Below are 26,739 nucleotides of genomic sequence, written 5' to 3'. Positions count from 1 at the left end.
AGGTTATAACGAGATTTATACCTAACTGACCGATAAAAAGTAACGTTTTATCATTCGACTAATTGGATCAAGTCGGGGTTAATTACCTATCCCAATATAACGGGCTTTAGTTCATAACAACACACTATAAGTGATGTCTCTCAGCGATGCTATTGCGCTCTATAGTTGTTAAGAGCAAACTTTCCGAATTCTATCCTAGCGTGAAATGAGAGTATCATTTCTCTCAGAGGCTCTCACTACCATAGCCGTCGGTCGGGATAAACTAGGGCGCATACCTTAGGTAGTCGAACAATTTCCGTGCTTAGAACATAAAGGGGATTGTTCCTTTGGTACTCATAGACATGTTCATAAGGGAGGTCCAAAAGGGTCACCTCCTTCTGGAACAACTTTTCGTCTTTTCGCGTCTCGCCCTTCGCCGATTCCATTCCCAAATACCTTCTCATCTGCATCGGAGCCCACCTTTGGTTTCGCCTTCGGCACGGTCTCCTCTCTTCGCGCCTTCTGTAGAGCGACTAGATCGGCTCTATCAGGGTCTCTACACTTGATGAGCTTCCTCCGCAAAGCTTTAATAGCTTTGGTACTTTCCGGCTGTCACCTAGTAGTTAGTTATGAAGAATCAGAATCATATCTAAGCTCACTCACATCTGTCCAATAGCTAGCCATCTTCTCTGGGGGTTCCTTCTCTAGCATTTCTTTGCAGTTTTGTATTACGCCCCAAACTTTAGCTTTGTCTTCTTCGCCTTGGCCCGCGAACGCCTCTCGAAGCATACGCTGCACCAATTCCTCATCAGCCATTGCCAGCGCGGCATACATAATCTGACTGGGTGTGTAGTGGAAATATGCATCGGTAACCAGTGGACTAAATTTCAAGATATCCCTCGTTCGTTTATGCGCGTGATTTATCCTGTCCTGGTCGAAGTCGCCCAGTCTTCTGAGCTCCATAACAGTTCCTTCTAGGGCACGAAACGGATGTCTCACATCGAATGCGAAACGTATGCCCTGGCACAGAACGTATTCAGCAGCCAAAATCATCTCGCCGGTCGTATTCGGAAAGGTATCTGCGATCTTTTGTACACGTATAAAGTAACCCTCAGCCTTGCAACCAAAGAATATGCAGGTCTTGATAAGCTCCTGCGGCGGGTATGTCATTACGCTATTGGTGAGATAAAAGCGCCGTAAAAATATGGCAGCGGTCGCTTGGATATCGGTCGGGAGTTGGCAATAAGGAGCGGCGCGCAGTAGCTCGAGGGTGAAGTGATTCAAGATAGTATATTCTTCGTCGGGGGTTAGAAAGTTAGGTAAAGGGTCTACAGGCGAATCTGAGGCACGTAGACGATTGGAGATGTGAGTTCGCGCGAGGGTGTTAGTTTTCTCGCGAAGGGTAGCGAGATGTGACGGAGTGAAGGACCACAGCCGATATTGGCTTGACTGTCTGTATCGAGCATCCTCTGTTGCCATGTTTATAGTTGGTGTCGACGTCGCGAGGTAGACTCGATTAGCTGTATTGGATTATGTACTCAAAGAAAATTAGTATGCGGGAATATGATACTCGATTTGCAGTCTGTTGCTGTGAACTATCCTTTTGATTAGTTGAAGCTTTCAATGTTGTAAAGACCAAAATTAACGGAAGGAATTTGGAAGCAACTGTTTACCTAATATGTACCTGTAATTCTTTGATGATGGAGAGTGGACATGCATGTACAATAGGTACCTAGGGGGTACTTACCTAGGTACAGGTACAATACGTAAATCTCCGATATCCAGCGCTACATACATCGTTATCGATATCTCAAGTATCTAACCTAACTCCCTACCATGTAGGTTAATTCTTTTCAACTCCAACAACAATAAACACATGATTGTTATTTTCTATATTATTCTATTCGGCCTTGGGAAGTATTATTCATTAATAGCCTCCATACGGATTTGCATACGGATTCGTTGCTAATTTGTCTATAGCAACACAAGACCTAGTATAACTGGTAGCCCTAGATATATCGATATCACGCTGCCCATCCCTCCAGCACCATTCGGAGTCGTAGACGGCGCAGGTGCACTGTCCGTAGTCGTAGTATTAGTCTCCGCGTTACCACTAACAGTAGCTATCCTATCATCGAGCTGGAAGTCAATCGGGCTCGTCTTGCCGATATGGTCAACTAGCACCTCATCTAAAGTATTAAGAGCAACCACATCTTGGACTGGTTCTAATATATTGTCACCACCACCGGTTATGAAATCAACTGTAACAAGCGTATACTGAGCCTCTTTATCGACGGGCTTATCACCGATCGTAAGACGAACAAGGCGTTCGCCAATAGCATTATCCGGATTATACTCGACTTTAATGCCACGGCTGACTTGGAAGAAGCTAGTGATGTTCCGCTGGTTGAACTGATTGACGCCACTGACGAGACCCTCGAATATCTTCCATAGGTCCGCACCGCTATAATCAACCTCAACCACGGCATTGCCGAAAGGGAAGGACGTGAGTACCTCGCCTCGCGTGATAGGCCCGGAATCGATGGTAGCGCGGATGCCCCCTGCATTCGTGAGAGCAAAGGCTGCTTTGCTTCCACCATCTACGCGATACTGCAGCATTGAGCTGTAGAGATATCTATGTTAGCACCCTCCCGGAGAGATGAATACACACGGCTGGCTACAACTTACTCGGATACCAAGTCGCCCAAGGTGCACTCCTGCTTTTGACAGGTCGATTGGTCTAGCACAACATTCGTTGTACCAATCTCCTCCGCTGCAAACTTTTCGAATGGTTTCCTCCATTCTTCAACCTGTGTCTGCAAGTCCTCGTCTTTCTTAGTGGTGTTCGTCAAATGTACCGGGGCGCCGTGGTAAGCAAGTATTTTCCCCTCCGAATCGAACGTGACGTCGATGTAACCTAAGTACTCCCCCCAACGATAAGCGGTAACGATGAAGACTTCATCGCCGTCCTTGTTTGTCTCGAGGGTAGGATACTTGCCCTCGGCGCCCTCCATATCGCCAAGTAGCGTGTGGCTATGGCCACCCATGATAAGTTGAAGGCCGGTAGTCTCACGAGCTAGACGCTTGTCTTCTTCATACCCGATGTGCGTAATAGCTGCAATTCGAGTGATGTTCGTCGTGCTGCGGATTTCGTCGATCGAGGCCTGGACTGCAGTGATCGCATCTGTGAACTTGGTGCCGTCGCCAGGATTGCTGATCCCGGCTGTCGTCTCAGTGGTCACACCAATAACAGCCAGTTGGTACTGTTCGAAGATATGATACGGTTTGATGGTAGAGTTTAGCTTCTCATTGTCCGATATAATGTTTGCAGATATAATAGGGAATGTCAGGTTTTTTAAGAAGTCGCCTAACTTGTCGTCGCCGCCATCGAATTCATGATTTCCCAGGGTCATGGCGTCGAACCCGAGTTGGTTGAGAGTCTCGGCGATTTTTTCACCACCGTAGAACGAATAAAACAGAGTGCCCTGAAATTCATCCCCTACGTTCAGCAACAAGCTGTCGTTATGGTCCGGTCGTGTGTCGTCAATGACCGTCTTGATACGAGCATAGCCGCCATAACAACCCTTTGAAGGATTGGTGCAATCAGTCCCCGATGAAGAGAACTCGTCTAGGTGCGCGTGCACATCGTTGACGTGGTAGAACGATATGTTAAAGTTGCCGTCTGCATCAATGAATCGCTTCGACAATCGGTTGCTATAGAGCGAGTCTTCAGCTAAAGCCAGGCCGGCTATACCGGCGACTATGGAGAGAACGGAGAAAGGAACGCGAACCATTGTCGCACGACCGAATTAATCCACTCGTTGAGTCTGTATAGTACACGAGAACGACGAGCAACGCAGCGGAATGCTCCCGGCTCTTACTCACAGTTTGGCTGATGAGTGACGACCTTCACATGCACCGGAAAGCAAGAATAGGCGTCGAGTTTAAATAAAGCACGTAGGTATGCACATAGTCCCTTCGGACCTTTCTTCTCGATTCGGACCTGTGGTACCTATCACGACGGGAAGCATTCGCGCGATGTCGTGTGGCACAGATACAAACATTAACTCCAAAGGAGCTTCCAATCCGATCCAGACCATGCTAGTACCTGGGCCGCTTAACCCGATAAGTCAGGTAGATGAGATACGCAGTCTTGGCAGTGAGCTGCAAGAGTTGTCCAGATGCATGAAGATAGTATTCCACGTGGGTTAGATAATAGGTATCTCATAAATATGTGCAAGGTACTAGGTTAGCATCTTGTTAGTAGAGTAGAAATATCGGAAGACCTTGGCATTGTTATCTATTACAAGTGATGAATAGCACCAATAGCAGTTAAGCGAAGGTATTCGAGTTCTTGTCCGAATCATATTGAAACCCAATAATAAACATCAGCGTTCTAAACTGGGGAGATGACAACTACAATTATTGCGTACCTTGTTGCCTTGTTAAGGGACTAACCTAGATTATTAGACAGAACCCCCAGAAATCCTAAGCAACTCATGCTGGATTACAACCTCTTAAAGCTGATGCAACAGTATGTATTAAGTACGTAGAAGAATAAAGCAACGTCGCGAGGCAGATTCCAACTGGTAATTTTTAAATCAAGAGGATGGAGTTACAAAATTGAACAACTAGGTTATATGTTAAATAGGCGAATATCCTCTAAGCATTATCTCGTCAACCCTATACAGTTAAACAAGCTAACTTAGGTAAGTATTTACATAGTTAAATTAATAACACGTCTCAACTTAATAAAGACTGCTTGCTTTACTGTTACATATAGAAGGGCATGACGCGCTACGTCACAGACCAGATGATCGGATGAAGAGTGATGTGTGATCGACAAGCGGGGAGGACATCTAGGGTCAAAACAGTTTGGGATAAGTAGAGGAAAAGCGCATTGACAGCGAAGCCTTGATACGAACAATTATAGCTCTCCCACATGTGTATCGAGGAGCTATGTAGTCTGAGAGGGCTTTCAAAGCTTGCTAACCTAGGTAGCTTTTCTTATTGTTGCCCTACCTAAGATATGAAGACAATTTCACGTACTAAACACGTTCTTATATGTTTATAATAGATTTCCATTTTTACACGACAAATCCTCTTTAAGAGTGTTATTGTTTCGACTGACTATTAGTTCGTTGCTACTGGACTAATACTCGAGTAAGCGAAAACTACCTAAGGAATTTGTGGTGTTTATTACTATGAAATTCGGGAGCTCCGATCATTTATGTACCTCATGATTTATGTTCCTCTAGACAGTCGCTATAAGCGTTTATCTGAGCGGTAAATGTTGGCGTCGAAACGCTCATTACCCAGCTAGCGGCTACGATTTAAAGTGTCAAAAATAGAAAAGAAAAGTGACATGGGTTAATTGAGTAAAGAGGTATGTATTCCGTATTTCATTACTTAAGATACATAGGTACCTAGGTAGTACCTAAATGTACTACTCTAGATAGGTTAGGAGGTACTTATGTAATGCAGTTAAACATCCAACCCCTCATGCAGACCCCTTGTAGACCCAATGCAGTCTAATGGTTCTAGGCGTTCCATTGAACAATAGGCAATGTTCTACCGGCCAAGTTACAAAAGCCTTGGGACGATTTCATTTCTGCAGTAAAAACGACTGGATAGTAGGCGCGCTTGTTGAAACGGGCACGAAGGGGCGCAGTTCGATCGTAATACGAATGAGCGGTTTGAAATGGGTAAGACATGGTCGAATTTACTGGGTACGGGGAACTGTCACTTTTGTGAGTCGGCAATGGTATTCAGATCACGTTGAACAAGACGAAGTGGTTTGTTGATTTTGCATTTATTGGTTTTTATTTTTTTTTTTATTTTTTTTCCCCGTTCTTCATACCCCCCTGAGATTGGAGATTGGAGAAATCCAGGGTTTAGTGGCTGTCCGACCCCGCGGTCGGCGCTGTTACATTGAATGTACATGCATGTATGTAGGTACCTAGGTACATATATGTACAATTCTTGGAAATGGAAGGTGATTAACCCAATTTATCAATCTCGGTAGCCGATGAAGGCTCCTGCCCGAAGCTCGCAATAATTGTTTATTGTCATCCATCGTCTCTTCTCATCCAACGATATCTGACTGGAATCGATGTATTTTTAGTGTTTTGGATTAGACCCGTTCTTATTCGATACGAAGTGAGTTTTCTCATCGGGCAGCTCAAGGTACATGACATGCTTTTAGATATAAGTATAAGCAAGTGCCGTTTCAATTGACCAATTAACCAATCGATAATTGATAAGATTAGGTAGGTTAGATATGTACCTAGGTACCTACCTACCTAGAAGGTATGCTAACAGGTACCATTGTAGGTAGTGGCATGTCATTTATCCATTACATACAGATGTGACTTCCCCCTTCACCCCCCCTTTAACCGCCTCAATCTCTATCCGCTCTGCCACTGTAACCTCCTTTTTAGTTGCCACGCTACTACGCTAGGTACTATGTACGTTGATCTCGCATTGATAAAACATCCCAGTCGTTCAAGCAGAGCCAAGGTTTAAAACTTGTTTAACTCTGTCTTTGCCTTTCATTCTGAGTATATTTTTCCCTTCTTTCTTCTCCCCTCGCCTTAAATCGCCTTAAATAATACGCCAGAATAATAGAGTTGCCAGGTAGTCTCTTAATCAAAGCAATATCCTCTTTTCCTTACACAAAAAGGAATTGGCGTGCGATACTTGGCTCTCATTAACACATTAACATACGAGAGTAACCGGGAGCTCTCCTCCGCCTTACCCCCTATCCCCTTGATCTACATACACTACATCGTACGCGTCTAGCCTTAAGATCGATTCTCCACCGCGATCCACCACGTCTACACAGCTCGTTCCCCATTCCAAAAGCCCCAGGCCTAGAGCTTCTCCTTGAATCTGCTCTTTTTCTACGACCAGAGTCAACGCTAAAATAGATATCCAATAATTATTCCATACCAAAGCAACTCTTTTGGATTCCCTTTCTTTCTGGTAGCAGGACTCCCGTAGTATATTTTATATTTTCCATTTCTTTTAGACGACCAATCAACCCGGAGACTTCACTTAGGAACGCCGCCAGTATGAATTTCACTAAGAAGATGGATCGCGCCTTTCAATGGGCTGGCGAGAAGATGGGCCATGAGGCCAAAACTGGTCATACGGACGAATTCAAGAATCTGGAGACAGAGATGGCTCTTCGACATGACGGTATAGAACCTGTACATTGTTTGTCGACTTAATTAGTAAACTAATTTTCATTTTATACTATAGGCTACGAACGTCTTCAGAAATCCATGAACACCTATATGAAGTCGCTTTCTCGCAAGGGCGAGACATTCGAAGACAAGGAGAAGGGTCTCCCTGTCAGCTACCTTGGACGGACAATGATGAGCCACGGCGAGGATTTCGAGCCGGACTCAGAATTTGGCAATTGCCTAGTTGGTATGTTGTAATATCGGGTCGAAAACTATGATGAACAACGGCTGACATTGGAACGATGGTGTAGCCATGGGCAGGGCCAACGAACGCATTGCTGGCATTCAGGAGACATACGTTGCACATGCTACCTCTTACTGGTTAGAAGGGCTAGAGCGGTCGCTAGCTATGATGAAAGAATACCAGGTTCGTTATCCAATACTCGTACGTAAGGGTGTTGTTGGACAAGCTAACGCCAGCTTCTATTAGTCTGCCCGTAAGAAGCTCGAGAATAGACGTCTCACATACGATGCATGCATGGTAAAAATGCAAAAGGCGAAACGGGAAGACTTTAGACTTGAAGACGAGCTTCGAACCGCGAAAGCCAAGTACGAGGAGTCGTCCGAAGATGTACTTCGCCGAATGCAAGATATCAAGGAGGCCGAAGCTGAATCCGTCCGCGACCTCACATGTTTTCTTGATTGCGAGTTGGACTACTACGAACGCTGTGCTGAAGAGCTCCGGCGTGTGAAGCAGGAATGGGTTGGAAGTCAAGGTCAGGCATCCGGCGGTTCTCGACCTGAGCTTAGTGTCTCGCGACGTTCGACGAGAAGTAGGAGCAACACAGCCCAGTCATCGGAACGAAACGATCGCACTGAACGGTGGGCAAGCCGACAAGACAATTACGAGCGAGACGAACCAGCCCCTGAACCTGTGCAGATGCCCATTCGCTCCAGTCCGTACCGCGGAAGTGGATCAGTAACTCCTGAGGCTCAAAGGCCGGGAATTAGTCGCGCAACCACACACGCGGGTGCGTTTGATGGGCCACCACCGAGACGACAGTCGTACCGCGAACCTCCAGCCCCGCCTTCTGATTCACTACGCAAGACGCCCATGGCACCCCCTCCGGCTATAGGATCTCTTCGCAATAATCTGCGCCCAGTAAATAGAGTCCAGACCAACCAGAATTTAAGTCCCGATGTCTACGTGGATGATTACGACACGACCAATAGTAGCGGGAGTCCAGATTATGATCGCAGCGAAAGCCCGGCTACGAGCTATGGGAGTTTAAGTCGCAGTACAAGTAACACCGGGTTGCGTACTATGGGGACGACGGGAGCGGTGAAAAAGGCTCCTCCGCCACCACCTCCAAGCAGAGCTAAGAAACCGGCGCCGCCTATTCCCTCCAGACCAGCAGGGTACTAAGGTAGCGGTAAACCGTCTTATGATCTTCCGTACGTCTACAGCTCGTTTTTCTATCCTGGAGTGCGGAACTTGGGCACTTGAAATAGACATCTTAGCGATCAAATAAGTGCAATTGCTTAATTTGGGATGTGCTTTATATAGGTAATAGGTCCTATGCTGAACAGAAAAGGATCTTGATTGCGTGGCGTTTGGTGTATTTGTATGTCATAGACTTCGCAGCGAAGATGACTTCGTGAGTCAAAGATACATGGACTGGCTCCTTTGTTTTGATACTTCATCTTCTAAGACTATACGTGATCTTGCCTTGTGATATTCGTACCCATCATGTTGTCCGATGATTTCGTGAGACCCAACTAGATATTGGCGTGTGTGTATTGTTGATATACGTACTTCGTGCATGTTTATCATATATTATGATGCTACTATGCGTGGACACTTCGCGAATCATATCCCAGTGCCCAACCGACAATATTCTAATCCATCTTCAGCGAAATTGTTATTAGGGATTCCGACTTACTAATAAGCGGCTATAGATAAACAGTCCATTTCCCGTTCTCATGTTAGCAGCGCAATGTGCTTTAGCTCGCTACGATAGTAAGTTAGTATGATAGAAGTGTAGAGATTTAAGAAACTGGGTGACTTGCTTCTGAACCTGCTGTCCTACTTTCATAGGCGCGTACTCAACATCGTCGCCCTCGTCGCGACCAAGGTCAAAGTTAGCGGCGCGCACATCCCTAGCTCGCGCGGCCAGCGTAGGAATAGGCGCCAGGTCATAATCGCTGTTTAGGTGCCAAAAGAAGGTGCTGCTAATGCGTACGAGGGGCCGGTCGGGGTGTTCCCGCCGCCGCGCGGCGATCGTGTTTAGCGTAGACGAGTTGACCACTACTTCGTGATATCCGGCTTTCACCAGCCCACCCGTTAGGTGCTCTAGCTGCTTCCCAGCCTGTACAAGCAAGTAGCTCCCTGGCGAGGAGGCAGAGGGACGCGGGATGCTGACAGCGATACGACGACCCGTATTCCGTGCCCAGATGTGAAGTCCCGGATATCGAGAACGCCCGTGAATCGTTAAGAAATTTAGGTCCGTATGAAAGCCGGCCAAGATGGTGTCCTTCTGTCCAAATTTCTCAAGGTCGGATGCCGTAGGGGCTAGAAGGTGTGGGCTATATTGCCATACGAACCAAGGGTTAGAATTTTGAATAATAGGATTAGTATAGTAGGAGGATATGGAAGACAGGTGGGCGTAACTTACCCGTATCGTCCAGCGTCGGTAAAGGTTTCGGCGGGGAGTCCCATACCAATGGCGGCCATCTCGGCAAGCCCCGAAACGCTAACTCACGAGCAATCGCTATTAGTCAACATGATATCTACCACACTGCTGGAATAAATGTTTCCGAAGCAGAGGAAGCGGATAATCAACACAAGCCATACTTACGCGCTCTTCATACTCTTTCCCCACGTCTCCATAACGGGCGTCCATCTCTCTTTGATTTCAGGGGCATCCGGAATCACATTCTCGGCATTCAGGCCCGGGAACTGCGTGATGTAAGGCGCGGGCTCGCCCATGCGCCACTACGATAACGAGAATTAACGTATATTCATATTCTGGTGAGCGAGATGCCGCTATGACTTGGCCAAGTTTTGAAAGTATAACTGGGTAGAATAAGGAAAGCCTTATATATATAACTCCTAGAATGAACTACTAAAACACGTACGAAAAAACGACATTTGGGATCCGGCTGATGACCACTGATGTCAAGTGGTCGCTCCTCCGGAGCTAGGCGCTCGATGACACGTAGGCATGGTTCGTCGACGGCACACTTGGGCTTTTCGGTATTTTCAAGTGTAACGCCGACTTGGTAACCCAGCTCCGGCCGCTCGTCACGCCGTAGAAGCGCAGCTGGCTGTGCGAAGTAGTCTTCCAGTAGGTCTAGGAACGCCTCGTTGTCCGATTCTGACACTCGCGAGTCGTGTAATACCAACGCCCCGTACGTTGCGAGCGCCCGGGCCGCGCGTAAGCATTCTTCCTGCACCTCAGGACTGGTGGCCGAGTTGTTTCGGTAGATGTCTAGATCGATAACCGGGAGATCCATCGAAGGCTCTTCCGCTGCTACAAATTGGGCCATGGTAGGATTCTTTAAGGTCAGAAATTATCTGTTCTTTCTTTTTGTTTACTCCTTGGTTTATAGAAACCGAAAGCGATGTAACCTAGTTCGATGTAAATATCTTCTGGCCAACCGTCAATATCTTTTAGTACTTTGCGCATGGATCGATCATGCGGATAAGAACATTATGTGATGATGTACCTATAGGTAGGTACCTACATGTAGGTTTGATGTCCATATGGCCCGATGTAGGTTAGGTACCTAGGTACCTTAAGCAGTTGAATCGGAAACCGCCGGGTACCTATGGATATGAGGTAGGTACATGTACATATGTAGGTATGTATGTACATAGGTACATAGTTGGTCCCCACCCGTGCCCATTCGATTAAACGTTCTAGAACCTCTGACTAATACATAAATCCAGGTGTATGTAATCCGTATTTGTCGCGTCTCCATCCATAATGGATCTTTTATCCATTTCAACTTACATAGTACCTATGTAATGTTGTATAGCTTTATCCATCACGTCACGTCACGTCACGTCACTGCTATCCATTGCAAAATGCCATTCTCGAGAACGAGGACTGGTTGCTATACCTGTAGAGAGGATGGCTATAAGTGTGATGAGCAGAAGCCGTTTTGCGGGAGATGTATTCGACTCCAGAAGACGTGCAAAGGATATGAAGTCAGACTTAAATGGCAGCCCCTTCAGAGGTTACCAAAATTGAAGCGAGCCAGAAACACACGGCAGCAGAAGGAATATTCAACCGATAAGACTGTCCCGACATCATCTAGTGAGTCTACGGGTCCAATAGTAAGATATGATCCATCACGCATTATACCGAATGATGTTCATCCGGTAAATCGTTATCTCCTTAATCATTGGTCAACAACGCTGGTCACGATAGTATCCATGGTATCGACCTCTCAAAACCCATTTCTTGTTCACTTAACTCCAATGATATCAAATTCAATAGCTCTACGTTCTGTCTTATGCTCAATCGCAGCTTGCCATTTGGCGATACTAAGGAACGAGAATTCATTTCATACCTTGGCGACTCAGTATCGGCTCGTTGCTGTCTCCGCCCTGCGGCAAACGATTCAGACTGAAAACCCAGAGCTGTCGCTCGCCACCATTCTAATGCTCCAAGTCTCTGATAGACTCTTCACCGTGGATTCAGGGGTTGATCATCTATCCGGGGCGAAAGCTATCATTAACCAGGCTGGGATCAGTAAATGGAACAGCTCAAGGGCTTCGTTCCTCCTCAGTCTTTGTTCCTATCACGACATATTAGCCTCCGTTTCTCGGGGGAAAAGTCCCGTTTTTGAATTTGATGGAGAGTTTCCGATCGAGGGTATGGAGTCTATGAAGGGGCTCACTTCCGTATTACGGATAGTTGGGCAGATTAGTAGGATGCGGGACCAGGACGCGAAACACCTTGATGCGTGGGGTTGCGTCATTGAAGGGATTCTCAATTCACTGCACCAGTCTGATGGCACGATGGGAGACGTGGAACATACCGTACAGGCATACAGATATGCTGCGTACATCTATCTATACCGGGTCTGGCATAACAAGGGCGCACCAGATCCATCCGCGTTGAAGTATACTCGAAGCTGCCTGGCTCACCTTAACCTTGTTGCGGTTGGCTCACCTCTCGTATCGGCCCAGGTTTGGCCACTCTGGACTGCCGGCTGCGAATCCATCGACGTTGATCAGCGTCAATTTGTACGAGACAGGATTGATGCTATGTATGAAGCTCGCCACCTCCCCTCGCTCCGAAGGATTAAACAGGACATTGAGGATGTCTGGAATATTAAAGACGAGCAACGAAACTTGATCGGAGTCGATAACGTAGACTGCATCAAAGCTATATTACGAAGTCGACAGAGAGAGGCCGACCTTACTTAATAATTAACAACGTACTTTGATATTGAGGGTCCCAAAACATACGTTGTCGTTATACTCTACGCCATTGATAGCTCCTTGTATAACCTTACCTTAGGACTACAAAGAAACTACGTCCTCAAGTTAATGTAATAGCTATGAGAATATGCCGGGACCGCGATATATTGGGCTTAATCGCACTGGGCTTGAATAGAAGCCGTGAATGCTTCCCGCTATTTTGCGACGCTGGAGGAATTGAATGCGAAGGAACGTTCGTGGTTTTCCTAAGATCATTCAATCCGAAGGAATTGGTATTCGGATCTGGTCCCGACACTAAAATGCCGATAAGTATTGTATACCTAAATACACCTACCGCCTCAAAAGAGAAGCGCCCAAAGTCATGCCGCCTTTGGAGAATTCTCGGAGACTTTTCGCGTTAGGAAACATATCTTGTACCTCTATCGTGTCCCGGTATGAAGCGAGATACGACGGTATAACCGAAATACCTACCCGCTGCGCGATGGAACCGCACGGACCATATTTTATGGTGATGTGACATTTGTTTCTGTTTGGTTGATCCGTCGGTGCATCCCGAAATCATGACAAAGATAGATTTTGTTAAAGTCATAAACTTCTATACTATCCAACGCTGGCTGCGCTGTGTATGGAGCTTTGTATTCGCTTAATATCGACATGATGAATAGAGTAGTCGAAGAACGAAGAAAGTCTCGAAAATATGATATCCTCCTACTCGGAGCTACCGGGTACACCGGGTTATTGACCGCTGAGTATATTGTTCGGCATCTTCCCGTTGATCTGAAATGGGCCATTGCTGGTCGGTCAAAGTCCAAGCTGGAAGGTCTCTCTAGCAAGCTCAAAGACCTAGACCCAGAGCGCGTACAACCAGGTAAGCAATCACTTACGACTCCGCTTCGCTACACCCATCATACCGAATCAACTAAGAAGAATCATATAGAAATTGAGGTAGTTGAATTTGATGATCTCACTCAACTCGGTTCCGTTGTTAAGAACAGCAAAGTCTGTATTAGTGTAGTCTTATACTGGCAAGTTGGAGAAGTCGTTGTAAAATCTTGCATCGAGAACGGCACAGATTACATCGACGTGTAAGTTTACTGTTCTACTTTAAGTACCTGGCTTATTTAACTTCGTCAATTTCTAACGTTATACAGGGCTGGAGACATACCACTACTGCGTACGTTCATCGACAGATACCACGATGCGGCTGTAAATGCTAGCATTGCCGTAAGCACCTACTCTTTAATCCGGCTCATCCGAAGCGAGGACTTGGCTCACTAGTATCGGTGGTAGTTAATTCACCTCTGTGGAGTATTTTCTGGGCCACAGGATCTTCTCACCTGGGCTGCAGCGCGGGAGTTGGCGCAGAAGACGTCTCTGAAAACGAAGGAATTGGTTTTTTCCATAACAGAATTCGAGTGAGTGTTAAACCCCATTCTTTCCGTGTAGTCCCTTATAGTTATTGACTCTCTCTCCTCTTTCTCTGAATAGGGCTGGTATGAGTGGTGGCACGGCCAGTTCATTGTTAGCTGAGAGCACTCATGACCCCCGTGTTGTTGAGGAAGCAAAACAACCATGGGTGCTGTCACCCATTAAGAGACCAAAGACTCCTACACCCGCCGATTTTCTCGGCATGCGTAAGGATCCAACCCTCGGTTTGTTGTCCGCGTCATCATTTGGTGCTATAGAGAACCGGGCATTGGTGCACAGGACATGGGCTCTATTACAAGATACAGACCAAGGTTACGGGCCAAACTTTCGGTACAATGAGTACATCAAAGTTTCTTCCGCAGCAGATGGATTGTTGCACATACTGACACTTGTCCTTATGAGGGCTGCTCTAAAATTTGGACCCTCGAGGCGTATCTTAAGATTGATCCTCCCGAAACCTGGAGAAGGACCCGATATCGAAAAAGAGCGCTCGTCAAGAGTGAAATTCGAGGCTATAGCTATCGCGGATATGAGTAGCGGTAGTGCGCCTCGTGCATATGCAAGCTTCTCATATCCCTCAGGCGGGTACCACACGACTGGCCTCCTCCTAGCTCAGGCAGCTGCATCGTTGCTCTACACCAGAAATCTAGCAGGCCGGTTTTCCGGGGGTTGTCTCACACCAGCCTTCCTCGGTGAGGATTTCTGGAGGAGAATTCAAGAAGCGGGCGCAGTCCTTCAAGTCAACATGGTTTAAGAACATTTAAGTTTGGAATTCTACATACAAAGGTAACTACGGGGTAGATTGTTATTTAGTATGTTCTCGGCCGGTCGATAGCACGGTTTGGACAGTGGCTGCCATCATCTTGAGGTCGATATTCAGTAGTTACCTATGTGGTCAATCATCAAGGCAAGGGCTTTAATTATGAGCACAGCCTCAGGCGGCCATGATTTGGGATGAGATGGCTTAGAATATTGTTATAGATAAGTCAAGTCTGGCTTATTTTAACTAAACTAAGTTAGTTTAAATTCGACCTCCGTCTCTCGGAGACGCAGTGCTTATGGGACAAATGATAAATACTAACTAACCCGTAAAGTCTTGTGGCTTTGCTTGCCCCATCTTCTCAGAGCTACACCCATGTCATCCCGACGTATATAGAGATATACCTATATAGAGATATACCTATATAGAGATATACCTATATAGAGATATACCTATATAGAGATATACCTATATAGAGATATACCTATATTATCTATATTATCTATATTATCTATATTATCTAATATATTGTCTTAGACTACCTATGATCTCGACTCATCTACGGCACCTGAATCGAAAATGAAACAAATTAACCTATTAATTGGTCGGCCAACCCCGAACTTACAAGCAGCAGACAAGTTGGCAGCAGCGTCTCAAATAATCTTGTCGCAACCCGAGAAATCGGATCTGGCATTGACATACGGTCCCGATTATGGTGAGGACAGTATTCGTGAACATATTGGGGATTGGCTCAGTCAGAAATACCGTCCCGTATCCGGTCACATCACCCAAGATCGTATCATCATTACCAACGGCGCCTCCGGAGCACTTGCGGGAATTCTGCAGAAGTTCACAGACCCGTCATATACGCGTCGCATATTTCTTGTAGAGCCTACTTACTTCCTTGCTGTCCAGACGTTTCTAGACGCAGGCTTTGGTCAGAGAATGCGAGGTGTTCCCGAAGATGATGAAGGTATCAACCTAGAGTATCTACGACACCAACTGGAAGAAGACGGCAAGACTGATGATACTCCGAATACTGACGTGCCTCGCACCAAATTTCCCGCTCAGGGGTATAGGAAACTTTTCAAGTATATCTTATACGTGGTCCCAACACTATCAAATCCTAGCGGGAAAACAATGTCAATGCATCACCGCACAGCACTAGTCGAATTGGCACGCCAGTATGATATTCTCCTGATTGCAGATGATGTCTACGACTTTCTTGCCTGGCCAGCGGATGACAGTATCTCGCACGAAGGCCTAGAATTGCCCCCGAGGCTTGTGGATATTGACCGGCAGATGGCTGGATCGAGCGAATGGGGGAATGCTGTAAGTAACGGATCTTTCTCGAAGCTGGCTGCTCCCGGCCTTCGGATGGGGTGGTGCGAGGCGACGCCGATCTTTATACACGGGCTATCTACAGTGTAAGTCTGCGGATCTCTCAAGCAACTGGGAGTAGTTTTGACAATCTGGATTCTAGCGGGGCGACTTTGTCTGGCGGCTGTCAAGGGCAGTATACCTCCTTCTTAGTCGACGAGATGTTAGTTTCTGGGATTCTAAAACACCACATACATAATACTTTAATTCCGACATATCGAAGAAGATATAGAGCCCTCGTGGAAGCCATTAAAACCTATCTGTACCCACTCGGAATAAAGATATCAACGGGGAAGCCATACGAGACATTTGCTATAGACGGCGGGGGTAATCGTGCGCCAACTATACTGTCGGGAGGATTCTTTCTTTATATAGATTTTCCAGACGGGCATCAATTTCCATCGGCGACCGAAATCATCCGCATTGGTCGCGAGGAGTTCGGCCTAATTATTGCACCGGGGGAGATTTTCGCTGTCAAAGGAGATCCCGAAGGTCTCAAGAGGGCCCAGTCGACTTTCAACCTGGGAACTAGGTTATGCTGGGCATGGAATGAAGAAGCGGTATTGATTGAAGCAATCCAGAGGTTTGCGAAAGTTGTTCAGCGAGCACAAGTATTGCCTTTATAGTTCACCAGGGGGTATCGTGATGCATGCTTAAGAGTCGGCTATAAGCAATGATACCTTAGATGTCTTCTAAAATACCTAACCTAGGTAAATAATATTTGTATCCGAATAATCATGATGATTTCCCGCTCAATATAGGTAGCTACCTCCAACTTATAATCATATCCCTTCCAGATCTTGTCATAAGGAACAGAACGAACAGAACGAACAGAACGAACAGAACGAACAGAACGTACATTGAAATCGTGAAATATGGCCTAGGCGAACCTTGACTTTTCCGCCGCATCTGCATCCGTCTTCTGAGGGAAATGCTGCTGTTCGGGACCCGGCGAAGGTGTAGGTGTAGGGGCGAGATCCCCAGGGGTAGGCTGGTTACCGAGCTTGTTCATGATGCCCTCATCGGCACGCTTACCCTCAGCCGCCTTTAGCACCTCCATTAGTTGCCTTCCGCCCTCGGGCCACATCACGATATCTTCATTCTTGTTCTTCCCACTATGACTACTGTCTCCGACCTCACCCTTTAGAATCTTATCCACGCTGATCTGGCCTGTTCCGTAAAAGGCTGCATTTGCATCAGGCCGCTGTAAAATCACCGTCCCGTCAACCTGCACGCCGCCGTAAATGCCCCGCGACTTCATATAGCTCCACACTGGTTTAGCCCCCTTTCCCACCGCGGCATCGACGCTTGTCCCTACGCCCACGGGCCCCGCCGCTACGGCGACTTCGCCGCCCAAGCTGAAGCGCGGTTTTGTGAAAGCTTCAACGGCAGCAGGCGTGTTGAGTACACACACACAATCGTATATATCAAGCCCAGCAACAATTCCCGCACCTATTGTATGCACGAGGAATCCGGCCGGTGGTGACCAGCTACCGTCCGGCAGTCTGGCGACGACAAGCCCTGCACCGCCTGCCCCTGAGATGTGAAACCCGGTCCGGAAGGTGGTAAAGATCGCCAATCCCTTCGCGTTAGCGATCACAGACTGGGGGATCTTTACTAGTGCTTTGGGCTTGCCGCTTGGGCCTGAGGATGGGGTACCTTGCGTTGATGCGGATGCTGTGGTGTAAAAGCCGTCTTCTGAAGACACATGTTAGGTTCGCTTTGTTTAAATAGGGGTATGAAACTTGAACGGCGTGTGGGGGAACATACTGCAAAAACTCTTGAGAATACGCGCCGCCTTATCGCATTCCTTGTCCATGCTTGTGGGCATGAAGGCTTCAGAACCAAGCTTGTTCGTTAGTTTGTTGATAGGGGTACCGACCTTTATACCCCATTCATATAGCTTACGCCCGAAGCCCGGTTTTGACGTAGAAGAAGCGGGAGCATCCGTGTTTGTTGTAGACGGTTGTTGCTGGTGCTGCTGGTGCTGCTGGTGCTGCTGGACGGGATGAAGACTTGCAGCTACGTGAGGGAGAGAAGCCTCAGTAGGAGGGGGAGGGAAATGTGGCGCCGATTGCTCTCCTTGCGATGAGAGGGGGCGTGGTGGAAGGACTGGTGGCTTTTCATCAGTCACTATAACCCCGGGTCCGGCTCCGGCTCCGGCTCCGACTTCGAATTCCGAATAGCTTGGCGGAGGGTAGCTCGGGTTCTCCTGTGATGGTGTATAGACCTGGTTATAGACCTGGTTCGGAGGGGGGCCCGGTGGCGGAGGCGGGTAGTGCGGTTGGTCTAAATTTGAAGGTGGAGGACCTGGAGGCGGCGGATAATGATCGTGATGTTGAGTAACTGGAGGAGGGCCAGGCGGCGGTGGTGGGTAGTAAGTCGGGTCGGTGCTGTGTTGTCCTTCCTGAGTCGTGCCAGACTGGGATGGAGCTGACTGAGGATCACTCCCGCTTAGTTCGGCATAGTAATTAGGATTATCACCTGGGATAGGCGAATGGCTTGGATGTGCGCTCATTGCAGAGTCAAAACGAGGCACGACTGGTTACTGTAGTGTAGAATCGGGTAAGGAATATATAGGTAGGTACCTAGGTTAGGTAATTATACTGTTAGAACTGTTAGAATAAAGCCAAGTTGGGAGTTGCTTTAACTAGGGAATTGTCTAACCTAAATATGTTATAAATATCTTGTTCGGTGCTAGAGGGGGACAAGACGGGGACAAGACCTGAACGATACCTGATGTCATCACCACATCCGAAGCTAGGCGCAGATGACAATGTACCTCCTGAGGTAGCATGGTAACATGGTAACATGGTAACATGGGGCTAGAACCAATAGTATTTACCTGCGCGTTTACCTGTATCTAGTTAGATCATCATTTACTAGAGGTACGTTTACCAGTAGTCTCAAAATAGGTAGATGATATAAGAATACAAACACAAGTAGAGCCAAGTTAAAGAGCACCAATTGTAGGGCACTCGAAATAAAGCACTCGAAATAAAGCACGGCACCATTCGTAATAATCGTAGGGTCTCCTATTATCATATATTAACCGCTACAGCGCTGGCAACGCACAATTGCCGCAGCCTGCCCCCCCTCCCCCTTTTTCGTAACTCTACAATACACGTAATAGACTACAAGTATAGGCCTTCGGGTTCTCCCTCTTGTTTAGTACGGAGGACTCTCTCTCTTGCGGCCCTAAAATCCGCCATCTGCACGCGCATACGACGTTCACGTAGAGCCATCAACCCAGCCTCGGAGCATATGGCCTTGATGTCCGCCCCGGATAGATCATCTTTCTGACTGATGAACTCATCCAGGTCGACATCTTCGTTCAGGCTCATCTTGCTAGTATGAAGATTGAAGATCTTGCGCTTCGTGTTCTGGTCTGGATTCTCGAAGAGGATTTTTCGGTCAATTCGGCCGGGTCGGATCAAGGCCGGGTCGAGAGTTTCGATCTTGTTGGTTGCCATGATAACCTTGACGTCACCACGGTCGTCGAAACCATCCAGTTGGTTAAGGAGTTCTAACATAGTTCGCTGAACTTCACGCTCGCCACCCGATGTTGAATCATAACGCTTCGTACCAATGGCATCGATCTCGTCGATAAAAACAATAGAAGGTGCGTTTTCCGCGGCAACCTATTATAATATTAGCATAACACCATCTTGAGGGCCAATATGGTTATTATCATACTTGGAAAAGCTGTCGCACGAGTCGTGGTCCATCACCCAGATACTTCTGGATCAGCTCGCTTCCAACGATGCGTAAGAATGTGGCTGAAGTCTGGTTCGCTACGGCCTTTGCCAACAGCGTCTTGCCGGTTCCAGGAGCACCGTAAAGTATGACACCCTTCGGAGGCTTGATACCCATCTCCTCGTACAGCTCTGGGTGAAGAAGTGGTAGTTCAACCGACTCCCTCACTTCTTGAATCTGCTGCTCTAGTCCACCAATATCGGCATAAGACTCGGTTGGTGCCTTGTCAAGTTTCATGACATTAACGGCCGGGTCCGTATCATCAGTAAGCACACCCACGATGGAGACGCTCTTGTGATGCAATAACACAGAGGCACCAGGCTCTAGTAAGTCCTTGTCGACGAAACTCATGATACTGACGTAATACTCAGGACCGGTGGTACTGGAGACTATAGCGTGGTCATCATCAATCATCTCCTCGAGAGTACCGACACCCATCGGGCTTCCACGCATGTCGTCGACCCGACCACGTTCGTCGGCCATGCGGTCGGGAGCATCGAGATCAGGAGCGGGGCCAGTGTTGTCTTTAGCGGCCTTAGCTTTTCTTAAACGCTCTTGATTCTCGACGAACTCTTCTTCGAGTAGTAGGTGGTCATGGATACGTTGCATTCGGAGCAGACGAAGCTTGCATCGACTGGTCGGGTAGACAGCGGGGAGTTTGGCAGCCGCCGAAGTACCAGCAGCCCTTCTCTTCTTACGTCCGATACGAGTGGTTGGGCGCGGTGGCGGTTCGTACTTTGGCTTCTCCTTCTGTTGAAAATATGCAAGTTAGAAAGAAATACGAATTAGAAGTTACTAATAGTTTGAAGACGGAGCTTCGCTGCCGACAGCAACAACGCTGCTGTTGATATGATGGTGTATGAGATGTCCATCAACGTACCTTTTTATCCTTATCATCCTTTCCATCCTGGCCGGCACCACCCATTCCGGATTGGTTCTGACCCTAAATGCGTGCGCCATGTCAGTAAAAGGAAGAGATATATATAAGTAACAGCAGTAATATTAGACTGACCATCTTGACAAGCTACTGCCCTGTGCGGGTCAAAGTGATATGCAAAGCGCCCTATTCTGGGCACTAATAAATTATAGATGGACAAGAACCACGGCTACAAAGCGAAAGGCTGATGATGGTTGAATTCGGTGGTAGTGGTGATACCAGTGCCGGATAGAGAATGAAGTAGTAAAGTTGACGTTTAAGTTGTTTGAGTGGGTTCCGGCGGCAAGAGGTAGACGAAAGCTTCGCTGACGCTGACGCTAATTTACCTGTACTGTTAGGTACATGTACGGAATACCTAATGTAGGTAGAGGGTCAGTTTAGAAATCAGGCACCTAAGAGGAAACGCGTGCATGCCGATGCCGAGATAAAAAGCTTTGGCCAGCTTAAGTAATTCAAATAGGTACCTAGGTACCTTAGATACACCGTATAGCATGTGCTACATGTAATGTACATATCTGATAAGCGTAGATAAGATCGGAATGTACATGTACCCAAGTACCTAATATGTAATGGACCTAGGCAAAGCAAAAAAGGTGCATGTGGCCAGTGCATGTGCAGTTACTGGGTCGGTGTCGATTTGGAAAGAACTGCGGCATTACAACGGGTTGCAATTTAGCTTTTGATAGATGTTGAAGCTTGAACCTTTTTTTTCTTAATCATCGTCTAAAATAACTCTTCCCTAACTTTCGACTTTTCTCTACCTCTCTACGTAGGTACCTACATTCGTACACTCGAGCTCTTTATCTATCGGAAACTTCTCTACAGTTTCCCATAGGTCAATTGCTGCAGGATGCAAGCTTTCTCGAGACATTTGCGGCCAGGTGCTGCCGTCTTGCGCCAGCTCTCCCGACGAGCCTACAGTTCTACGACCTCCCCTTATTCCCAGACGATCGAGAACCTGCGCATTAACGGAGACACCAAGGTTATCTTCCAGGGCTTTACCGGAAAGCAGGGAACGTAAGCGCTCTCCGTCCTTTTGAAGTTGGCTATTCGTCGAAGACTATATCGTCTCGATCTCATCAATATGCCATATCACACATCGCAATAGAAAGAAAGAAAAAAAGGCTTATGCTGATATTCGGATTCCAACAGTTTCCACGCCCAGCAGGCTATCGAATATGGTAACTACATCCTTTGCGCCCCGTTCCCGCTGCAAATTTCTACGGGGTGAGGAGTACATATCTAATAGAAACCTATGGATAGGGACCAAGGTCGTTGGAGGCACAAACCCCAAGAAAGCCGGCCAGGAACATCTTGGACTTCCTGTCTTCGCTAATGTTGGCGAGGCCGTGAAAGAGACTGGCGCAACCGCCACTGCCATATTTGTGCCGTAAGTATCGGGTTACTAGTTACTAGTATGAGATATGGGGTTCGGGTATGAGTTGCTAATCGCCGTTCGTATCTAGTCCTCCTCTAGCTGCCGCTGGTATCGAGGAGGCTGTCTCTGCCGAAATCCCTCTCGTCGTTTGTATCACCGAGGGCATCCCCCAGCATGGTATGTCAGGCCATATGCCATATATAGCCTCGAAGCTTTTACCTTTTCTAACAGACTTCTAGACATGGTCCGCATCACCGATATCCTCAAGTCGCAGTCCAAGACTCGTCTCGTCGGCCCCAATTGCCCCGGTATCATTGCTCCAGGCCAGTGCAAAATCGGCATCATGCCCGGCTTTATCCACAAGCGTGGTCGTATCGGTATCGTCTCCCGCTCCGGTACCTTGACTTACGAAGCTGTCAACCAGACCACCCAGGCTGGCCTTGGTCAATCTCTTGTTGTTGGTATTGGTGGCGATCCCTTCAGCGGGACGAACTTCATCGACTGCCTCAAAGTCTTCTTGAAGGATGAGGAGACGGATGGTATCATTATGATTGGAGAAATTGGCGGTTCAGCCGAAGAGGATGCCGCAGATTTCCTCAAGGCGAATAATACTGTCAACGGTGGCAAGCCTGTTGTCAGCTTTATTGCCGGTATCAGCGCTCCTCCGGGACGACGAATGGGTCACGCCGGTGCCATTGTATCAGGTGGTAAGGGCGGAGCAGACTCTAAGATCAAAGCTCTAGAGGCAGCTGGTGTAGTAGTAGAACGCTCTCCTGCCGCCTTAGGCCGCGCAATGAGGGAGGCTTTCGTGAAGCGGGATCTTTTATAAGAAGCTTGTCTCATACATAAATGTAGAAAGGGTGGGTCACTAGATACGGTATAGGCCTCGACGAGCCTCATGTGTTGTGGATCGCTATAGTCCAGGGGTATTAAATGCCGTTCCCGAACGGGGGGTAGATATCGAAGCATGTGTGGTGGTTGGTAAGCTGGACTGCATTTATTGCCAGGAGAACATCCTGAGTGTGTTTTACTTAACTATGATAGACGGAGGGGTGGATGGCGAATAATGCATTTTATTTTTGTTGCGTCTGTCCCCCTATCATCCTTATATATATATATCATGAAGCCTCAATACCTCTGAGTGTTTTACGTCTCGTTGTCTCATTGCAAAACAGCAAAAGTAAAGTGAAACTGCCACTACTATTACCGAAAATTAATGGAGTGTATAAATGAGCAACTACGAGACACGGGCATGTTTATGAAAATGATTTCAAAATAATTACAGGAATACAGCTTAGTATTATGGTTGAAAAGATACGAAAGAACACATCACTTATAAATGTTATAATGAATAGTTGATGGCTACATAAATCATACTTTACTTTATATATATAGGTACCTAGGTAATCTATATAATTTGACTCAGCTTGATCTACATAAATTGAGCTTTCTAACTTTTAGGAAGTGCTTTTATTCTAGTCCCACCTTAACTTTTTATATGAGATAACTAAAGACTGTTGGTTTATTAGATTGAACCTGCCGCTTTCCAGTGTTTATCAGTATGGTCTCCCATAGATTGACCAGGTGCTTTCTTCACTTCACAGATGTGATTATTATCGTGAGGCTCACAATATAGCCAAGTTGAAGCAAGTTGTAAGAAATCTACCGAATTTGTACGCAACCTACCCGAGGTAAGTGTATCTATCTAAGAACACAAAGGTCAGTTTGTACAGTATTGAGACCGTGATTGAATAACATTAGGTACAAGCTTTCCCCTGCCTTTTCCCCTGCAATCTATGAAATGCCATTGGCTCTACGCCGAGGTTATTGGTATCAATACGAAGAGAGCCCCAAAGTTCTGGACGCAACCCCGCATGGTATCCCAGCTGTCCATGAAGCATTATAACTGCCGCGTAGAATCTGGGGTCTCCGCATTGATCCTCCAAAAATGGTTGGACGATCGTTATTGTTAGTTGGTGTACTATGTCCAGATTTGGGACATGAATGCCTGGCCGTCTACAAATGTAGAATAGATTAATGGGGTTAATATTACCTACGCCTGCAGGACATGAATGGCCTACAGCGTGCCAGTGGTACATATATCAATCATGATGCCTGGATAAGAATGAGTACTGCTATTCGTGTGATTCTTATGACATACTTTATAAACAGGAAACATTCAAACGTCAAAGATTGATCATTGCTCATTTAAGTCCACTGGTTTCTTTCCTTCGGGAACCGTATTTTGTTTACGACTATGACCATGCCTGCGGACGCGGAGAAGCAAGCTGCATCTTTGGAGGATCAGAAGTCAGGGATGCACGAGGAACTTGAAGTAGTCCCGATCGATCAAGGGGCAAACTATGAAGCCAACAACATTCACCTGAGCTGGAGATCATGGGTATGAATCATACTGATTTTGCGTTGTGCTGAACTATGTGTGTTGACAATTTGCTTCGATATGTAGCTGGTAGTGTTTATAACCTGTTTTGCGTAAGTTCGATGGCATATTCGCTCATCTGTGACCCCGTCGCTAATCACACCGAACAGCATCATGGCCCAAGTATTCGTAGTAGTGGCAGCAGGCTCAGTCATTGCGTTTATAGTCCGCGATCTAGGGGACGCTTCGATAGCCGGCTGGGTCATCCAGGTACCTATCCACTACTGCATTCTCCTAATAAGTGGTATAGCTGATTAAGAGACTCTAGGGTCCCCTTCTCATGCAATCCGTACTATCGCCTATAGTTGGCCGTTTATCAGATGTATTAGATAGGAAATTCCTCGCGACAGTGCCGCCACTCATTGCATTTGTGGGCGCCGTTGTGTCTGCCAAGGCAACTTCGATGAGCATGCTTGTCGGCGGCGGCATTCTCATTGGGACCACGTTAGCTACGATATCTGTCGTACAGGCGATACCTTCCGAGATATTGCCTTTGAAATTCCGCCCTCTAGCTAATGGCTTCGCTTTCATCGGAGGTGCTGTAGGCGGATTGTAAGTATTCACTAGTCCTGCTGCCCTCCCTCTGTCCATATATCGTCACTTTCAAGGCTAAGCAAATGAGGATAGGATCGGTTCACTCGGTGCTGGCGCAGTAACTAATGTCGATGCTGGCGGATGGAGATACATATTCTGGATGCAAGCCGCCTTTCACGGCATTACCGCACTAGGGCTCTTCTGTCTCTATTGGCCACCAAAGCATATTGAATACCCTAAGATGTCGCTGCGGGACTATATATGGGCTTGCGATCCTATTGGATCTGTACTCTTCGTCGGCAGCGCAACTCTCATGTTACTCGGACTTGATTGGGCCGGAGGAGCCTACGCTTGGTCAAATCCTCACGTCGCGGTCCCAGTCGGCTTGGGCCTGGTGCTGCTACTTAGCTTTGCTCTTTACGGTGAGTAGACAATTAGTCTCTAGTCTCTCACGATATAACATGTGACGGGACCGAGTCTTGACAATGTATAATGAGTTAGCTAACGATACTAGAATGGAGAGGACGACCCGATGGTCTCATTGCCCACGTTTTCTTTCGGAAGAATGCTAACTTCGTCTACTCGATCTTCGCCTTTGCGGTTGAAGGCTGGATCTTTTACAGCGCCGTGAACTCCGTCGTACCTCAGATCGCGCTTAACTTGGGATTCGAAAATAATGCCTGGCGAATCTCGGTCCGACAACTCAGCTACCAGCTCCCTGTTTTGTTTGCCTCCGTGCCTATTACATGGTATGCGACTAGATTCAAGGACTTAAAAGCGCCCCTCCTCGTTACTTTTACAATATTTCTCATCGTGTAAGTTAAACTCGTATCGCGTTTTGGAGCTATCAAGGTAGTAAGACGGCGGACTGATAACCACACGTGGAATAGAACTATCTGCTATGCCACTATCCGGCCTTCGTGGAGCTCTGCGCAACTCGGCTTCAATGTGCTTGCTGGCATTGGTCAAGCAGGACCCCTAACGCTCCTCGTAGCCTGTATCCAGTTCACGGCACCGCATGCTTTCTTATCGACAGCGACGGGTCTCGCTTTTTCTGCACGCGCTATTGGCGGCGCCTTCGGGTCTGCTGTTCTAAACGCCATTATCAATGGCCAGCTTGCTAGCCATTACGCTGCAGGTGTTGAAAGCGCAGCTGTAGATGCAGGTCTTGCTACAGACAGCGTGCCAGCTTTGCTGGAAGCGCTGGCCGCCGGGCAGATAGGGTTAGAAGTCGACACGGCAACACCTGCGGTCTGGGCTGCAGCCGTTGAGGCCAGCCGGTGGCAATACGCTCATGCTTATCGACTGGCGTGGGCTAGCGTGATTCCATTTGTTGTGCTAGCTATCGTGGCTGTGGCTTTGTTGAAAGGCGTAAAGGATTTGATGACGGAAGAGGTCGAGGCTACCGTAGAGCATGTTGGAACATGAAGGTTGGCTCGTATACCCCCAATAACGGGCGGGAAGTTTTAACACGAAAGATTAAAGTGTGGAGATGGTAACTGTCT

General features: G+C 47.2%; 12 protein-coding genes across 12 annotated transcripts; 6 read left to right on the top strand and 6 right to left on the bottom strand.

Annotated features, from left to right (window-relative positions):
* Positions 1-97: 97 nt before the first annotated feature.
* On the bottom strand, positions 98-1,615 carry F4813DRAFT_238871 (cyclin-like protein). The gene is made up of 2 exons (XM_049239995.1): positions 643-1,615; positions 98-588 (listed from the first exon to the last, which is right to left on the bottom strand). Exons 1-2 carry the CDS (start codon positions 1,456-1,458, stop codon positions 346-348), a joined length of 1,059 nt encoding a protein of 352 aa, XP_049095960.1. The 5' UTR covers positions 1,459-1,615; the 3' UTR covers positions 98-345.
* Positions 1,616-1,836: 221 nt separating this feature from the next.
* F4813DRAFT_238832 (Metallo-dependent phosphatase) lies at positions 1,837-3,856 on the bottom strand. Its single transcript, XM_049239993.1, has 2 exons — positions 2,668-3,856; positions 1,837-2,602 (listed from the first exon to the last, which is right to left on the bottom strand). Exons 1-2 carry the CDS (start codon positions 3,771-3,773, stop codon positions 1,954-1,956), a joined length of 1,755 nt encoding a protein of 584 aa, XP_049095959.1. The 5' UTR covers positions 3,774-3,856; the 3' UTR covers positions 1,837-1,953.
* A 2,922-nt stretch (positions 3,857-6,778) lies between these two features.
* F4813DRAFT_238740 (BAR-domain-containing protein) lies at positions 6,779-8,711 on the top strand. The gene is made up of 4 exons (XM_049239991.1): positions 6,779-7,179; positions 7,243-7,413; positions 7,478-7,593; positions 7,657-8,711. The coding sequence occupies exons 1-4, from the start codon at positions 7,053-7,055 to the stop codon at positions 8,590-8,592; spliced, it is 1,350 nt and encodes a 449-aa protein (XP_049095958.1). The 5' UTR covers positions 6,779-7,052; the 3' UTR covers positions 8,593-8,711.
* F4813DRAFT_238765 (Clavaminate synthase-like protein) lies at positions 8,650-10,864 on the bottom strand. The gene is made up of 6 exons (XM_049239992.1): positions 10,305-10,864; positions 10,025-10,161; positions 9,842-9,919; positions 9,237-9,752; positions 9,110-9,178; positions 8,650-8,668 (listed from the first exon to the last, which is right to left on the bottom strand). The coding sequence occupies exons 1-5, from the start codon at positions 10,713-10,715 to the stop codon at positions 9,148-9,150; spliced, it is 1,173 nt and encodes a 390-aa protein (XP_049095957.1). The 5' UTR covers positions 10,716-10,864; the 3' UTR covers positions 8,650-8,668; positions 9,110-9,147.
* A 392-nt stretch (positions 10,865-11,256) lies between these two features.
* On the top strand, positions 11,257-12,606 carry F4813DRAFT_382927 (fungal-specific transcription factor domain-containing protein; the record flags this gene model as incomplete). The annotated part of the gene is made up of 1 exon (XM_049245871.1): positions 11,257-12,606. One exon carries the CDS (start codon positions 11,257-11,259, stop codon positions 12,604-12,606), a length of 1,350 nt encoding a protein of 449 aa, XP_049095956.1.
* Positions 12,607-12,941: 335 nt separating this feature from the next.
* F4813DRAFT_238515 (Saccharopine dehydrogenase-domain-containing protein) lies at positions 12,942-15,056 on the top strand. Its single transcript, XM_049239990.1, has 4 exons — positions 12,942-13,706; positions 13,773-13,845; positions 13,912-14,036; positions 14,110-15,056. Exons 1-4 carry the CDS (start codon positions 13,276-13,278, stop codon positions 14,801-14,803), a joined length of 1,323 nt encoding a protein of 440 aa, XP_049095955.1. The 5' UTR covers positions 12,942-13,275; the 3' UTR covers positions 14,804-15,056.
* F4813DRAFT_238510 (PLP-dependent transferase) lies at positions 15,057-16,942 on the top strand. The gene is made up of 3 exons (XM_049239989.1): positions 15,057-15,064; positions 15,144-16,236; positions 16,293-16,942. Exons 2-3 carry the CDS (start codon positions 15,389-15,391, stop codon positions 16,813-16,815), a joined length of 1,371 nt encoding a protein of 456 aa, XP_049095954.1. The 5' UTR covers positions 15,057-15,064; positions 15,144-15,388; the 3' UTR covers positions 16,816-16,942.
* Positions 16,943-17,069: 127 nt separating this feature from the next.
* Positions 17,070-18,707, bottom strand: F4813DRAFT_382925 (DUF500-domain-containing protein; the record flags this gene model as incomplete). The annotated part of the gene is made up of 2 exons (XM_049245870.1): positions 17,070-17,887; positions 17,960-18,707. The coding sequence occupies 2 exons, from the start codon at positions 18,705-18,707 to the stop codon at positions 17,070-17,072; spliced, it is 1,566 nt and encodes a 521-aa protein (XP_049095953.1).
* Positions 18,708-18,897: 190 nt separating this feature from the next.
* Positions 18,898-19,311, bottom strand: F4813DRAFT_372686 (uncharacterized protein). Its single transcript, XM_049244730.1, has one exon. It carries the CDS (start codon positions 19,232-19,234, stop codon positions 19,043-19,045), a length of 192 nt encoding a protein of 63 aa, XP_049095952.1. The 5' UTR covers positions 19,235-19,311; the 3' UTR covers positions 18,898-19,042.
* Positions 18,898-21,269, bottom strand: F4813DRAFT_372685 (26S proteasome subunit P45). Its single transcript, XM_049244729.1, has 4 exons — positions 20,958-21,269; positions 20,826-20,888; positions 19,886-20,695; positions 18,898-19,830 (listed from the first exon to the last, which is right to left on the bottom strand). The coding sequence occupies exons 1-4, from the start codon at positions 20,958-20,960 to the stop codon at positions 19,324-19,326; spliced, it is 1,383 nt and encodes a 460-aa protein (XP_049095951.1). The 5' UTR covers positions 20,961-21,269; the 3' UTR covers positions 18,898-19,323.
* Positions 21,270-21,481: 212 nt separating this feature from the next.
* Positions 21,482-23,411, top strand: F4813DRAFT_372681 (succinyl-CoA synthetase-like protein). The gene is made up of 5 exons (XM_049244728.1): positions 21,482-21,899; positions 22,035-22,063; positions 22,146-22,272; positions 22,349-22,437; positions 22,500-23,411. Exons 1-5 carry the CDS (start codon positions 21,733-21,735, stop codon positions 23,087-23,089), a joined length of 1,002 nt encoding a protein of 333 aa, XP_049095950.1. The 5' UTR covers positions 21,482-21,732; the 3' UTR covers positions 23,090-23,411.
* Positions 23,412-24,508: 1,097 nt separating this feature from the next.
* On the top strand, positions 24,509-26,662 carry F4813DRAFT_399519 (MFS general substrate transporter; the record flags this gene model as incomplete). The annotated part of the gene is made up of 7 exons (XM_049248184.1): positions 24,509-24,661; positions 24,728-24,753; positions 24,811-24,910; positions 24,969-25,252; positions 25,328-25,656; positions 25,749-26,049; positions 26,125-26,662. The coding sequence occupies exons 1-7, from the start codon at positions 24,518-24,520 to the stop codon at positions 26,660-26,662; spliced, it is 1,722 nt and encodes a 573-aa protein (XP_049095949.1). The 5' UTR covers positions 24,509-24,517.
* Positions 26,663-26,739: the final 77 nt, after the last annotated feature.

The sequence above is a fragment of the Daldinia decipiens genome (genome assembly GCF_022478715.1).
Source record: "Daldinia decipiens strain CBS 113046 unplaced genomic scaffold F4813scaffold_41, whole genome shotgun sequence".
Lineage (NCBI taxonomy): Eukaryota > Fungi > Ascomycota > Sordariomycetes > Xylariales > Hypoxylaceae > Daldinia > Daldinia decipiens.
The sequence above is the reverse complement of the archived record's forward strand: the minus strand, read 5'-3'. Positions and strand labels throughout refer to the sequence as shown.

Coding starts and splice junctions, on each gene's coding strand:
- F4813DRAFT_238871 (XM_049239995.1), bottom strand. CDS start 1,458: ATGGCAACAGAGGATGCTCGATACAGACAGTCAAGCCAATATCGGCTG. Junction 589..642: donor TGGCTAGCTATTGGACAGAT/GTGAGTGAGCTT, acceptor ACTAGGTGACAG/CCGGAAAGTACCAAAGCTAT.
- F4813DRAFT_238832 (XM_049239993.1), bottom strand. CDS start 3,773: ATGGTTCGCGTTCCTTTCTCCGTTCTCTCCATAGTCGCCGGTATAGCC. Junction 2,603..2,667: donor TTGGGCGACTTGGTATCCGA/GTAAGTTGTAGC, acceptor ATATCTCTACAG/CTCAATGCTGCAGTATCGCG.
- F4813DRAFT_238740 (XM_049239991.1), top strand. CDS start 7,053: ATGAATTTCACTAAGAAGATGGATCGCGCCTTTCAATGGGCTGGCGAG. Junction 7,180..7,242: donor GATGGCTCTTCGACATGACG/GTATAGAACCTG, acceptor TTTATACTATAG/GCTACGAACGTCTTCAGAAA. Junction 7,414..7,477: donor ATTTGGCAATTGCCTAGTTG/GTATGTTGTAAT, acceptor ACGATGGTGTAG/CCATGGGCAGGGCCAACGAA.
- F4813DRAFT_238765 (XM_049239992.1), bottom strand. CDS start 10,715: ATGGCCCAATTTGTAGCAGCGGAAGAGCCTTCGATGGATCTCCCGGTT. Junction 10,162..10,304: donor ATCCCAAATGTCGTTTTTTC/GTACGTGTTTTA, acceptor TCGTTATCGTAG/TGGCGCATGGGCGAGCCCGC. Junction 9,920..10,024: donor GGAAAGAGTATGAAGAGCGC/GTAAGTATGGCT, acceptor CTCGTGAGTTAG/CGTTTCGGGGCTTGCCGAGA.
- F4813DRAFT_238515 (XM_049239990.1), top strand. CDS start 13,276: ATGATGAATAGAGTAGTCGAAGAACGAAGAAAGTCTCGAAAATATGAT. Junction 13,707..13,772: donor GGCACAGATTACATCGACGT/GTAAGTTTACTG, acceptor AACGTTATACAG/GGCTGGAGACATACCACTAC. Junction 13,846..13,911: donor CTGTAAATGCTAGCATTGCC/GTAAGCACCTAC, acceptor TATCGGTGGTAG/TTAATTCACCTCTGTGGAGT.
- F4813DRAFT_238510 (XM_049239989.1), top strand. CDS start 15,389: ATGAAACAAATTAACCTATTAATTGGTCGGCCAACCCCGAACTTACAA. Junction 16,237..16,292: donor ATACACGGGCTATCTACAGT/GTAAGTCTGCGG, acceptor TCTGGATTCTAG/CGGGGCGACTTTGTCTGGCG.
- F4813DRAFT_372686 (XM_049244730.1), bottom strand. CDS start 19,234: ATGATAATAGGAGACCCTACGATTATTACGAATGGTGCCGTGCTTTAT.
- F4813DRAFT_372685 (XM_049244729.1), bottom strand. Junction 20,696..20,825: donor AGGATGATAAGGATAAAAAG/GTACGTTGATGG, acceptor TATTTTCAACAG/AAGGAGAAGCCAAAGTACGA. Junction 19,831..19,885: donor TCGTGCGACAGCTTTTCCAA/GTATGATAATAA, acceptor ATATTATAATAG/GTTGCCGCGGAAAACGCACC.
- F4813DRAFT_372681 (XM_049244728.1), top strand. CDS start 21,733: ATGCAAGCTTTCTCGAGACATTTGCGGCCAGGTGCTGCCGTCTTGCGC. Junction 22,064..22,145: donor CCAGCAGGCTATCGAATATG/GTAACTACATCC, acceptor ACCTATGGATAG/GGACCAAGGTCGTTGGAGGC. Junction 22,438..22,499: donor CGAGGGCATCCCCCAGCATG/GTATGTCAGGCC, acceptor ACAGACTTCTAG/ACATGGTCCGCATCACCGAT.